At 41.7% G+C, this 15,076-nt stretch overlaps 1 protein-coding gene across 1 annotated transcript in view; it reads left to right on the forward strand.

The window, feature by feature from the left end:
• The first annotated feature begins 1,699 nt into the window (after window positions 1–1,699).
• Window positions 1,700–15,076, forward strand: part of EDNRA (endothelin receptor type A) — a 61,081-nt gene continuing 47,704 nt past the window's right edge. Inside the window, exons 1-2 of the mRNA XM_060654015.3 lie at window positions 1,700–2,091; window positions 6,066–6,552. Of these exons, the coding sequence (XP_060509998.1) occupies window positions 6,133–6,552 (420 nt within the window). The 5' untranslated portion in view covers window positions 1,700–2,091; window positions 6,066–6,132. The remainder of the gene's footprint in view (window positions 2,092–6,065; window positions 6,553–15,076) is intronic.

Consider the following 15,076-nt stretch of genomic DNA (forward strand, 5'->3'; position numbering starts at 1 on the left):
CTCCAATCTCTAGACATCCTTGTTAACACTTGTCGTTCTCTGCTTTTTGGTAATAGCCATCCTAATGGGTGCAGAAGAGGAATTTTTAATAACTAGACCTGTGCCACAGTGGGGTGAGCTGTTCCCAGGATGTAGGGGCTGATCGATGTGCTCTACCAAAGACTGGATAGACTAAGATGTTCAGCTGTACAAGCTGTGCACTCTCCAAGTGTGTCTGGTCACAGGGTGAGCAGGAGCTAAAATCCAGTACATGTTTCACCTTCCAAGGTGTGAACCCTCATATAGAACTGCCTTTTCTGGGAGGAAGCAATAACATTTTCTTCCCTGAAAATATTGCCCGCTTGCCAAGTCATGTGCTTGAAGGGGCACTTTTTTTCAATGCAAACTAAGGCACTTATTTATAAAAGCTATTGGTTATCCTGGCTGGCTGACTCTCTGTCATGGAAAGCTGTAGACAGAATAGATTAATGCACAGGGTAATACCTAGTCCAGTTGGACTAGATGACTATTAAGGTCCCATTCAATGGTGATATTCCGTGCATCTCTTTGATGGTTTTACAAGTTTCCCCCTAAAAATTCTTTGAAACTCCTTCCATTGACAGATGGAAGCAAAACCCTGTCACCTTGAATCTGGGATCAGTGACTGCTTGATAACAGAATTCTGCAGAAGTGACACTGTACCAGTCTCTAAAGCCCAGACCTTAGGAAACTGGCAGCTTCCACTTCCTGACCCTTAAGACACTCCGTCTTGGAACCCAGCCACCATGCTGTGAGGAAGCCTAAACCACTTTGTAGAGAGACACGAATGTTGGTTTTCATTCGTCACCAAGTGAGTGAACTGTCCTGGAAGTGGAGTCTCCAGCCCCAACACAGATGAGCTGTCCCAGCCAAGCCCTGCTCAAACTGCAGATTGATGAGTAAAGTAAATGATTGCTGTTGTTTTAAGCCACTACTGTTTTAGGGTGACTTTCTTTAGCTGCAGTAGATAACCAGAACAGTCTGAAAGAGTTACCTGTGCTCCAAACTCACATTTCCACAATATGTCTCACACCAGAAGTGCAACGAAGGACCCCAAGGGAGAACCTTCTCTAAGGAGTCCTCAGTTTTTTCTTGTATGTCACAAGCAATGGCCTTTGTCCTTCATCTCCTCCCCTACTCCTTAACTTAGGATAAAAATCTCCATCATGGAAAGATGCCCGCTTTCTGCAATGTCTGCACCCTCCGTGTTGGGATTTCTTGAGGAATCGTAGGTTTCTCTGAGCCACACACTGGAGCCTTTCACAGACTCTCCCGCCTTGCCTTGAAGTGGTATGCAAGAGACAAGGTAGTAGCAAAACTTGATCCAGTAAACTGCTAAGTTTGGTTCTTGAACGCGATAAGCTTCAGAGGGGGCATACAAACCCAAGCAAAGGGGCGGGGAGCACAGAGGAGACATCCGGCTTGGACCCCGGCTCTAGCCGCAATCTTTCCCTCACGGATCAAATCTGCCCGTGAAGGGGATGGGCTTTTCAGCAAGGCCTTCCACAGTTCTGAGTCTTGTCTGTTGGACTATTCTCCTCCTTCGACTGCCAACCCCCCACTTCAGTTCTGGAAGGAAATGGTTAAAAGGCTGTTGCCCTTCAGGGCCTGGGAGGCAGCTGGGAGGGGGCGGCAGCTTTGTGCTTTATAGTGTCTTCCTCCTGGGAGGGCTGGAAGGTTCGGACGTTCTTGCTGTCCCAGAGTGGAGGCGAAGGTCTGGGAGTGTTTCGAGGAGAAGGGGAGGACAGCCGGGAGGCGTGTTCCCCTGGAGTTTTCTTTTTCTTGCGAGCCTTCGCGCGCGCGCGCGCGTACAGTCATCCCTTTAGTCTGGCGATTGCGGACGGGCGGTGGAGAGGCTCCGTCCCACTCGGTGGCCGGAGGCTGGAGGCTCCGGAAGACCTCCCCGGAGGAGCCGTGCCCAGGAAGCTTTCCGAAGCGGAGGCAGCTGTGCTTCCCGGGCTGCCGCGGCGTGGGAGCCGGGGACAGCCACCACCCACCCTCGCCGGCTCCGCTTCCTCCCGCCCAGGCGCGGCGCGCGGACCGGGCAGCTGTTTGAGCCCGCCGAGCTCCACGGTCGGTGCAACTCTTTCCTCGGGGACCCAAGCAGGGGTGGGGGTGGGGGCGCTACCTGGGAGGACTGGCGAGCCGGGAGCGTTTTCGCCCGGCGCCCTGCAGCTTGGCGACCCTCCGCACAGGGGCTGGCACCCACCTGCCCGAGGGCGCGTGGCGGGGCGGGCGCCTCTGTGGGAAGGGCGCGCTCCGGAAACGTTTGGGGGTTGGGGGACTGATCGAAAGCCCCCAGCCTCCCCAGGCGGGATTAGGATTTTTAGTCAGAGGAAAACCAACGGTTTTCCCTGGTCTCCCTTTTCCCCCAAGCACATAAGAACTTTGTGGAACATCACGCCCTCGTCGCTGGCTCCAAAGCCTACTTGCGAAGTTTGCCTCGCAGCCTTTTCTTACTCGCCTGCTTCTCCTCCTTGCACACCCGGGGTATGCCAAGGGTAGCCAAGGGCACTTGGTGTGAGGGACTGATGTGTTTTGGAAAACCCCCAGTGCAGCTAATTTGGAAACCTGCCTGTAGAGGTCTGGGCGTTGTGTTCTGTGCTCTCCTTTAAAGGGCACTTGTTGCCTTTCACGTGCAGAAAACAAGGGCTGTTTCTAGATAATCAGCCTCTGTTTACACCATCCTAATGGAGTTCCCGGATAGAGTTGGCGGCGGAGGGGGTGGGGTGGGAGACACATTAAAGTCAGTTGTCTGTAAGGAGAGTTGCTAGTTTCTTACCCGGCAAGCAGAACCCACAGAAGACTAATAAAAAGTTCCTAGTTTGTTTGTTTTTTTTTTTTTTCTCTCCTCTAGTAGATATTCATGGCCTCCTGCCCCGTGTTAACTAATTGAGAAACATCTTGGCAATCACTTCAGTAAATTACGTGCTCTAAATTTATGCCATTTTGGTAAGGTTGGAATTTCCAAATTACTAATTACAGGTGAACTTTAATCCTGAGAATCCAAGATGTTAAATGCTTGCAGTGTAAACCTAAGGATTCAGTCGTCTTCCTTAATAATAGCTTTAGAACTCCATCAAATTCTTAGCCCCCAAATATGAAGAAGGCTGAATCTATAAACTGTGTTTTTCAGGGAAGACCCTGAGATGCTTCTCTAGAGCTAGGTCTGATTGTGACCGAGAGTTCCAAGCACAGCATGACTTGGATCCACGGAAATGTGCTACAGGTTCATCCATGGAGGAACATGCATTTGAGTGGCTTTTTATTTGCTTTTGCATTTTTCACCCAATGATAATATGGTACCCACATATCTTTGGCAAGTATCCCTTAGCTCTGCTGCTTATGATGTGTCAAGAGCTGATGGAGATGTCATCATAAGTGATGTAGCAGTATTACTGTGAGAAGAACAAGAAACGTGGCTTTAATGGTAGCTAGCTCACACTTTGATGAGAACCTATAGCCTTGGCCTCCATAGTTCCTGCCTAATCAGCTGACCAAGCAAACCAGCATGCTGATGTTCAAACACTAGTGGTACCTTTCCTAACTGGCATAATACCCATGAGAGCCAGGTCAGTTCACTAAATATCCTCCTAGTGGACTCTATTGGGCAAAGAGCCACTCCATTTCCAGGAAAGGCCTTCTCTTTCTTATTTTTAAGGAAACATTACTGAAGGGTCCATCCCAACTGGGAAAGTAGGAGGCTGTAGTCATTAAATAGCACAACATACTGAAGGATTTCTTTTCTCTCATATCTATGATCTAAAGAAGAGAATGACAGGGTGCTTTGTTCTTAGAATCTTGGTCTCCACTGTAGAATGCAAGCAGTGGCATTTTGTAGATCTATAGTATTCGGTCAAGTATTCACTCCAAACTGTAAGAAGCAGGAAAAAACTGCAAACTATTTATAATTAAGCAAAGCAAAGTGAGGCATTATGCCTGTCCTGACACTTTTTGGCCATGAAGACTTCTTCAAGACCCACTTAACTCATGATTAAAATGGGAATATTGCCCCTGCCTACCAGAGTTATAAAGTTCAAGTCAGATAACAGATGCATACATAATAAATTATTAATATACATACAATGTTATTTTTTCACGTTCCCAGGAAAAACCTCAGGGGAAGGCAAAAGTATATGGTATTTACACCTTGTACTTACTTTAGACCTTCTGCACAACTTGAATAAATCTTATTTCATTGACATATTGTCTAAACCTAAGCTCTATTGATTTCCCAACATAACTGTCAAAATTCCTAAAAGTGGTTAATACCAACTATAAATAGACCAAGAAAAAGGACACAATTTTTAAAAAACTACATTATGACCATATATATCATAGACACATGCCACTGCATTAATGAGGTTATGGTCTTCATTTAAAGAATCATTAAAAACTCACAGAGAAGAAAATTTACAAAATATTTAAGTGGGAGGAGCCATTTTTAATTTACCTTTGATTACTGTGTTACCACCAACTCCCTCATTTCCTCCAACATCTTTTCTGTAAAAAAAAAAAAAAAATCATTTATTTATTTTGAGAGAGAGAGAGTGAAGAGGGCAGGGCAGAGAGAGGGAGAGAGAGAATCCCAAGCAGGCTCCATGCTGTCAGCACAGAGCCCGAGGTGGGGCTCCAACTCCCGAACCCACAAGATCATGACCTGAGCTGAAATCAAGAGTCAGACACTTAGCTGAATGAGACACCCAGGTGCCCCTCCAATATCTTTTAAGGATTAAAGTATCCTTCTGAGCAAGAAGGACCACTTGCTGTCAGCAAGTCACTTAAACAAAACAAAAAACGAAAACAAATGATCTTTTGGAAACAAGTAATCACCCTCCCAAATCTATTGTTTCATGGAAACTCTGGGAGACTGTTGAAACATTTTAGGTGCTAAGAAAGCACAAGAAAGAGAGATAGTGGGGTCTAGTGGCTAAGAGCTCAGGCTCAGAGTCCGACAAACCTGCCTTAGAATCAACATTGCCACTACCACCTGTGGACCTGAAGGCTCCTTGCCTTTACTGAGCCTCTGGTCCCCTATGTTTCTAGAGGAACTGTGCATCAGCCTCACAGAGGCATGGTGTGCATTAGACAACACCATGCATGTGAAGTGCTCAGCACAGTTGGTGTGACAAATGTAACCACATAGGATGTTCCAAAGAAAGCATGAGACAGATAGCCCTTGGAAAGCCAAATTCTGTGCCTGGCCTGGAAAGCCATTATTACCAGCTTCACTTGCTGGCAAGTATTGGGATAATAATTTCTAAAGAATGGAAGAGAGAGAGAAAAAATTCCTGTCAGAGAGGTGGATTGTACACATTAATCATCAAGATTTTCAATAAAATGAATATTTTGTGTGTATCAATTGTATAACTTTTAATCGAAACTAAGATTGTTAAATGTATTGATGGTATTAAGCACAGTTCTGATTTTAAAAGAGCATTTTATGACACTTTAAATAACTACCTGTGCTACATTTTAACCCCATGTTCATTATTTACCATGTGTACAACAGAACACATTTTGGAATATTGAATGTTAGTTACAGAATTTGCTAATTTTATGCCTTGATACCATGTAAATTTTACTCGGCAAATAATGCTTTTTCTCTTCCATTAATAAATAAAATTTTGTATCTCAACTCTTGAAGATTTTTGCAATTCAGATTTTTATCAGCCAGTGTAATGGAGAGAAAAAAGTAACTTTTGATCTACTAAAGGAAAAACCCATATGTCCTCATCCATATTATAATCTAGATATAATCATGGATGGAGATGAGAGAGAGAAAGAGAAGGCAGCAGAGGGGCGTAGAGAGAGACAGAGACAGAGACAGAGATAGAGATAGAGATAGAGATAGAGATAGAGATAGAGAATTTGCCATAATGGAGCTTTGATCTTGTCTTTTTTCCCTGCCGTGGGATAACCTTACACAGATCTTATCTAATTACCAAATATATATTACTTTTTACCTGACGCAGTAAATAATCATTGACTACAATTATTGGCAGCTGGATTTTGTAACCAATTATTTTTCCTCCTTTCTTTTCCAGGTGAAAAAAAAAAAGCAAGTGTATAAAGGGAAGGTAGTAAGAGACATTTCCTCAAATTTGCACCACGATGGAAACCTTTTGCCTCAAGGTGTCCTTCTGGGTAGCGCTGGTTGGATGTGTGATCAGTGATAATCCTGAAAGCTACAGCACAAACCTAAGTACTCCAGTGGATGATTTCACCACTTTTCGTGGGACAGAGCTCAGCTTCCTCGTTACCACTCATCGACCCACTAATTTGGCCCTACCTAGCAATGGCTCAATGCACAGCTATTGCCCGCAGCAGACTAAGATTACTTCAGCTTTCAAATACATTAACACTGTGATATCTTGTACTATTTTCATCGTGGGAATGGTGGGGAATGCAACTCTGCTCAGGATCATTTACCAGAACAAGTGTATGAGGAATGGCCCCAACGCGCTGATAGCCAGCCTTGCCCTTGGAGACCTTATCTATGTGGTCATTGATCTCCCTATCAATGTGTTTAAGGTAGGAAGTAACCACAACTATATTTGCAGGTTTGAACATATGTTCTGATTCCACAGTAAGAGAGTTGCTGCAGACCCTTGGAGTTTTAGTCTGTGTTTTTACTGAGAGTGATTTCTGCAGCCTTCAACTTTGGTGGCCTTTAACATTTTTATTATTTGTTAAATGTTACATTTATTTGCTAACTTAATTGTTCACAAAATCGCGTTTTGGGGAAGACTATTCAAAGTCACGGTCTTTAATGAAGCAGATTCTCATGCCAGCCCTGAGCTTGCTGAGTGGATGGGCAATCTTGGGAAGAAACTGGATTTTTCTGAGACTCAGTTTTCAGGGTGAGATCTATTGAGCCCAAAAGATACTTAAAATAAGTATTTCTTCAGTTTCTGTAACCTTTTTAATGTGATGCCATTCAGTGGCCAGATAGCCAGGGTACATGTTGAAATGAAAGTACCTGTTTTATTTTGACGATCTGGATTGATGATGGAAGCCAAAGGGTATGCTGGCTTCCCTCAGTTGTCTCGGTGACTTAGAGATAGTGAGGTCCACGTGATCTCAGCTCAGTGTTGACCTTGTTGAACAGTGTCACTAAAGCCATTTAAAATAGGCCTCAGTTTACTGTTGCCTTCTTCATTTCTTCAGTTTACAGAGTTTTTATTCGTGGAGTACCCACTGTGTGCCTGCCCCTGAGCTAGGCAATAAGGATCCCAAGACAAATATGACAAAAGTGATGCCTCAGTGGGAGGGGAAGATAACTCACCCACTGTCACTGTGATCATCTTGCTTTAGGGACTGGTTAGTACCAAAACAAAGTAAAGCCCAAAGGAATTAGATGTTTCGTATTTGCTAGTGGTTGTGAGGGGAAAATGGCTGCAAGAATTCAAGTGAACTAAAATTCAAGTAAAATTACATGGTCTATGCCAGATGTTATGGAATGTCTTTATTCTAAACCCAGGAAAAGTACTTTCCTCAGCCTTTCTTTTTTTTTCTTCTATGTCTTATCCATAAAAACAAAACTATTCTGAGCCATAATATTCTGAAATATGACTTTAAGTAGCAAGTTTTGTTTGAAGACATGATAAATTTTAACTAAGAGTCTCTCGGTTTCCAATAAATACACTTAAACTATGGCAAAATTATGCTCGCCTACCAGGAAAAGCGGTGATACAATGAAGTGCTGACAGTAAAGATGAAAACAATGATTACGGTCTCGAACGTTACAAATAAAAAGCATTTCAAAAGTACTCAAGTATATTGTTGGCAAAATTGGAGAAATTAGACAACAAATGATAAAAAAAATTATGTGCCATCTCTTTTCACAGAATGGCGTGAAAACATATGTTTTCTATTTGAACTTGAAATGGGATTTTAGAACTGAACTATGATGCAAAACTGGAAATGCATAATTAACTTAAAATGTTTAGCACATGCTATAGAACTTAAATTTTTTTAAAGGTTATTAATTTTCTCTTTATGAAATAATGTGTGTGAACACGAGGCTTTCTCATGACATCTTTGTTTAATAATAGATTTAAAGTGTTTATATGACTCTTATTCAAAATTTTACTCTAGTAGTTATGTCGTAGAGTATTAAACATTGATTATTCATACTTGTATACTAGTTAACCAACCCATCATGCCTCAGAAGAATAATTAAGTATCTCTGAATTAATTATTCCCGTTTGACCATTTGCAAAGAACATTTTTGGAAAACCAATATTTGCGACTGCTGGAAAGGACACTCGCTTATCTCTTTGAGGTGCTACCTGCCAGTCACTAGACTAAACATCATTTCTAGTCCAGACCAACAAACGAAGCCAGACCGTCTGGACTATCCCCAGTTGGTGAAAATTCAAATAAAACTTGGTTTTACATTCATATAACAATGGATAATAATCTACACATCCTCATTTGACCAAATGGTTCTTCCTTTTGGGACTCTAATACTTTATATCCCTTATTGTGTTCTATACAATGTGGACAGTTTGACAAGCTTTTACATCGCAGGGGTACATTTGTGTAATTACTGTTTTTCTAAAACTCACATAATGAGACATTTAACCAACATTAATTTTAGAAAGGAAATCTTTTGGGTTAAAAAAATACATACATGCTTTAGTTATTTCAATCTTCTTGCAGAGGAAAAGAAGAAAACATTTAAGCTAAAAAGCCTCCCAGTATTTGGGGGTTATTTCTACCTCATTCTGTCAGTCCTCTTCTCTGAGTTGGGAGACAAGAAGATGTAGTTTCCCTGATATCTGCCCAGGGGAGTCCAGAGAAACCCTTCCTAGTGATGTGAGTTCTGGGCCTTCCTGCCTTTGGTCTGCAGCTGCCTCCTGCTGTAAGAGTCTGATGCTTTGAAGTCTCACCTATCAGACCTGTGGACTCCTCTGACCATGGCATATGCTGCAAGGCGAAGCAGCAGCTGTCCATCTCCCTTTACCATGGTGTTCAGTGCCAAGTGGCTCTCGATCTGTGAGCATGGAAGAGGGGGTCCCTCCACACCTATTTCCAAAAGTGTCCTAATCAGTCTCCCTATCTTCAGGGTTTCTTTTCTCCAGCCTATACTGGTCTTCACTTCTGCTGACCGAGTGTCATTTTAATAAAAATCACCAAGGAGCTTCCACATTTAGTAGTTGAGGTCCTCTCCACTCTGACCATACTTTACCTACTTCTTACCAGCTGCCAATGTGCAGGCACAGCTCTTGTCAAAATGCCATCACTACAGCTAACTAAATAACATTCTCAGAGGGGCGCCTGGGTGGCTCAGTCAATTAAGTGTCTGACTCGGTTTCGGCTCAGGTCATGACCTCATGGCTCGTGAGATTGAGCACTGCGTTGGGCTCCAGGCTGACGGCGGGGAGCCTGCTTGGGATTCTCTCTTTCCCTCTCTCTCTCTCTCTGTCCCTCTCCTACTCATGCTTTCTCTCTCTCTCAAAATTAATAAACATTTAAAAAAATAATAACATTCTCAGAGAGGCGAGGTCTAGTCACTGAAGGACTGCTACTGAGGCATTTACAGATCCTAAGTTGAAAAATAAGTCCAAAGTTACATGTGTTGCATAAAGAAGAAATAAGCCAAAAAGTGGAGAGAGTCTCCTCTGGCCCTAGCTTGTACTCTCACACACACACACTACCTGGTGATAAAATCAGACAATCGACAATCTGAGACAATAAAATTCAGAGCAGAAGGAACCAAAGGAAGCAAATAAATGCCAGTTACCTTCTTGGTTTTCAAGCATGCAAGGGCCTTGCAAATGGCAATGTTGGGGAAAAGTTGTTACTAATGTTATCAAAGGATTACTCTAATTCTTAATTATGCAAAAAGCATAATATCACTAATTATAAGAGAAGACTGACCAAAACAGGAGAGAGGAACGGAAAAGAGTTACCGACCCTTTCAAATACTCATGCTTGTCACCTAAACTGATGATGGATTTTATGTGTCAGGAAATTACATTATCTGATATCCTGAATTTTCAAGAAATGCACAAATTTAGCCAGTACATTGATCTGTGTATAAATTGTTTACATCCATTACAATGACAAAACAATTAAAACCTTGTATCTGTGCTTAGGGACTACAAATAACCCCCAACTACTAAATGCCAATATAGGTTAGGAGAACAGAATCTAAAAATTGTACTCTTTAATGATTCTTGAGATTATGTTAATGCCATAGAGTGCCATCTATAGGGAGATGGGTTATAATTTTGAATAGAGCGGAATCTCTAAAAGTGATGTTTATGCATGGGTAACCAGCCAAAGCTTGGCATCATGTGCTTTCAGGATAACAGCTCACCCATGCTTGCACACAGATATGCCCATAAAACACTGTAGCTCAGCCCCTTTAGTAGAAACAGGAATGTGGGGAAATATGTGTGTGAGAGAAGTAGATTGCAAAGGATTAAAATGGTGGCCGAGGGAAGAAGTGGAGTCCAATGACTTAGCATAGAAATCTCTCACACACAGAGCTGGGCATTGAAACTAGTGATGTCGTAGATGATACTGTAGGTGAATAGTGTCTCTTTTTAGCATGTAGGGTAAAACAGGTTTGTGAGAAGAAGCTAACAAGCCAGTGGCAGAATCTAGTAACTGATTGTTGGTTACTAATTTGGTCCACTCTAAGCATCCACCTCTTATTGAGGACAACAATGAAAAATAAACAGATATAATTCTGTTTGAAATTATCAGAAATATTTTGCAATGGAAAGTCAAGACTCAATATGTTGCTCTGGCAGAGGATCTGAGCAATGTGGAAACCAGAGACGTTTGCTTGGAGCCAGTTATCTGCATATTCACACAGCCTTTGACATCTTGTGCAACTGGAATCCATTCTGTTGTTGGGGCAGCCATACCAAAGTTGTCTCCTGACACATCAAATCACCAAGGCAACTTTTGCCTAAAAAATAAATCGCCACAACTTATAGATTGTGTGTCTCAAACATAGTAGCCATTCAGTAAGTGCTTATTGGCATAATTTGGTTTGTTCAGGGTCTTTACTGGTAAAATTGACTTCTTATCAGATTTCTCTGAGATCTTCCAGTTTAAATACTGATGGTACTGATGATTATGATGACAATTTGTTAGAGGGAATCTTCATTTATGTACAAGACACAGGAAATTATCTGTGGTCTACACATCTTATTCCCCCAAATTGATCAAATTACCCACCAGATTATTGTCCATGTGATAATGATGGTGTCTCCCTTTTACTTAGCATCAAGCAAATAAAAACATATCCTTCTTATGTACTCCAGTAATAGTACTAGAACCATAAAATTAGGGATAAAAACTATATTCCCTGAATTTTGATAAAGAAAAGTGTGTCCTTTGACCAAGATCTCTGCCCCTTGTTGGTGCATTGCAGCTAAATGTTTCCTATGGGGTAGCTCTGCCTCTGCCTTCCCTCCTGGGCCTCTCTCTGTACACATTCCTCTACCTCCCTTTCCTGGAGCTAACCTGGCCTGTCTGAGAATACCACGATGGTCTCTCTACCTGGCAGATTTTCCCTTCAGGCCTCCTCTGGCTAATTCTGCTTTATTAATAAACTTCAGATCTCAGCTTAAACATCTCCTTGTCTGGCAAGTATCTATAACCCAAACTGGGTTAGTGCCTTTCTCATGCGCTCCCACGACACCCTCTATTAACCCTGAAATAGCATTTAACACACACTCTGTTGTATTTGCCAATTCACTTGCCTGTCTGCCCCACTAGACTTCAAGTTCCTTAAGACAGGCTGCCATAATTCTCATTTATCATTGTATCTCCTGCATCTAGCATTGTACCCAAGTTAAAAAATATTTGATGAATGAGTAAAATAAGAACATGTACTGGTACTTGCTTCTATAAGAGTGTTTTTCCTCCCATGCAATTCAAGATCTAAAAGCTGACTTCCTTTTTGAATTTACTGAATTTCTACTTTTTTCTTGCAAATGAGCAACGTCTCAGGGTCCATAAATCTGAGGGAAAAGTGTGCAAAGCAGAGCTGCACATAACAGGGTCGTTTTCCCCTTCTGCCTATGTCCGGACACTGTGTTACCTTCCTCTCTCTGGCACATATAATCAATTGAGGACTCTTTTCAAAGTTTCTGTGCAATATGCATTCTTTGAGCATACTTGGAATTGTGGTTTTGATTGGAATATTAAACCTACACGTGATTTGGGATATCAAAATGAACACTCATATCACTAAAGATTTTATTTACTCTTCAGAGAACAGGAAATAGGTTGAGTTTGAGTTTCTGGCGTTGCTAAGACACATGCGCATTGCAAAAAATTCATTATGCTAACTAGCTGATTTTAGAATATCTGTACACATAAAATGACAGAGTGATAAATTTATTACCCAATTTACTGTTTGTTATAAGGAAGTTGCTGTCTGGAAAGGCTTCAGAACCCTCTCCAACTCTACCTCCCATTCTGACTTTTCGTTTCCTGTGTCTGGGAACCTCATTGCCTTCTCTCATGCTCATGTTAAGTAATTATTCTCATGTGAGGTTACTCTGCTAACCCTCAGCATTTGGCTCACAGCACAGTTATTCCTATTTCAGGGAGGTGGGGGGATGGAAACCATCCATAACTGCAAGATTGTTCCCATGGCTGAGGAGAGAGAGATGGTTTCAGTCCCGTTCTCATTAGGAAGGTGTGGAGATGTAAAGAAGCATCGTGGCTGATGATACTCCCCCATCGAACCGTTCAGCTCATGGAAGAGGCTGCTGTGTTCTAAATTTAACATAAAATAGTGAGGGCTGGGGAGGGGATGTAAATGTTGCACTGCTTCGAGCGCTTGCAGTACAAGCAGATGTTCGGGCTATTTCATTCTGAAATATTTCTATGGTGTCTTCATCTACGAGTTGCTAGGATATGAGTGTTATTTCTTTATTATCATACAAGGGTATGCAGTTGGTATAAAGAGTGTGCTAACTAAAATGAAAGAGGGTGGGGTATCAACTTCTCTGTGTCTGAAGTTGATTCTAAGACTAGAGTGATTAAGTGTGGACTGTTCTAAGAAATTTTGTCAAAATAAATTTGAAATACTGCCAGGAATTCTACAACTGCTTTCTGTAGCTACCATATTCTCCTGGGAGTTCAAATAACTGCTTTCTATAGCTACACTTTTATTTTTAACTATGTCTAGCTTTTCTTGGAAAAACTTTCCTACATTATAAAGTTAATAGTTGAGATTAAATTCGGTAACGGGACTAAACGTAAGTATCACTCCATATTAATTTTTGGTAGCCTTATTTTTAAATTTGAACATCAAAAATTTTACAAGACCGCATGCTCTGAAATGTTTACTTAAACTTGGAAGGTTTGAAGTCCCCGGTGTTCCTGGACTCAGGAAGATTTAATCATATTTTTGGATGTGCAAATTGAGAGGTTACTTTTAGAATTTAAACCTCTGTGTAAGGTTTGTTGACATTGTTTGCCATCTCAACTTTTCCAACAACTTACTTAGAAAAGAGCGTCAATAATAGAAGCTGGTCAAATAATTCTTCTCATAACATGAATCCTAAACATATGAGCCCTATTTTACTCTAGAAGGTAATGGGGATGGCAGTGGATTGGCCATTTGGTTACTCAGTGACATCAGATCTTTCCTCTCTAAATGTTCTTCCTTTATCCATTCAATAGATAGTTACTGAGCTCCTACTATATACCAGTCATTGGGGAAATAGCAGTAAAGAAAACCAGACAATCATCCTTGCCCTCTTGGAGCATACATTCAAGTAGAAGAATATGACAATAAGCAAGTTAAATAAATATCTCACATAGGAGATCACTGATAAGGAGAAAAATAAAATGGGAAAGAGGAATAGAAAGAAAGGGGGAAAGATACTAATTTTAGAGTGGTGGCTAAAGAATGCCTCAATACAAGATAACAGTTGAATAAAAAACCTAAAACTTTCCACGCCACTATCTAAGGTAAGAGCGTTCCAGCAGAGGAAATGGCAAAGGCAAAGTCCCTGAGGCAGGAATGTGTCTGGACGGTTAAAGGACCAGCAAAGAGGCCATGGTGGTGAGTGGAAGGGAGACAGTAGTAACATGAGGTCACAGGGATAGGCGGTAGGCTATGTGATGGGGGAAGCAGACAACATAGGGCCTAATAATAGGGTAACCATATATTTTACCATTTAAACCAGGATACTCTGAGAGTGAAAAGAGACACTGTCATCAATAATTGCATCTGAACAATGGGCATAAACATGGATTGTCCTAAAAATATCATGTCCTAAACATTGTCACCCTACCTGTGCACCTTTTAAAAAGCCCTTAGCCGGGGTGCCTGGGTGGCTCAGTTGGTTAAGCGTCCGACTTCGGCTCAGGTCACGATCTCGCAGTCCGTGAGTTCGAGCCCCTCGTCGGGCTCTGGGCTGATGGCTCAGAGCCTGGAGCCTGCTTCCGATTCTGTGTCTCCCTCTCTCTCTGCCCCTCCCCCATTCATGCTCTGTCTCTCTCTGTCTCAAAAATAAATAAAATGTTAAAAAAAAAATTTAAATAAAAAAAAAAAAAGCCTTTAGCTTTTTCCTCTGAGATAGAAAGCTTTTAGAAGGTCAAGAGAAGATTAGTGACATGATTTGGTTTATATCTTAACAAGAGCATTCGCTCTACTGTGTTGAGAAGCACTTCCCGAATCAATGAAGGAAAAATATGCAATCTTAAAATATGTTATGTATACCAATATGTACCGTGAGAATAGTATTCCCTGAAGCTTAACTAGCATTTGCCCTGTGTCAGGCTAACTTTTTTGATTCTCACAACAAACCCACGATGCACCACAAGTGAGATACAGTTTTTAAGGATTTCCTCAAGGTTATACAACTAGCAAGTGGCAGTGCCGGGATTTGGATCCAGTCTGATCTCGGAGCCCATGCTGTAGGACAAGCAGCCATACCACTTCTCTTCCGTATACCTCATAGGGCAAACTTTCCAGTCATCCAGATGCCATCCCTGGTACAGAAATATATTTTCAAAGACCATGTTCAAAGATAAAGTCAGACCCTTTTCTCTCCTCCATTAAATCCAG

The sequence above is a fragment of the Panthera onca genome, chromosome B1 (genome assembly GCF_046562875.1).
Source record: "Panthera onca isolate mPanOnc1 chromosome B1, mPanOnc1 haplotype 2, whole genome shotgun sequence".
Classification (NCBI taxonomy): domain Eukaryota; kingdom Metazoa; phylum Chordata; class Mammalia; order Carnivora; family Felidae; genus Panthera; species Panthera onca.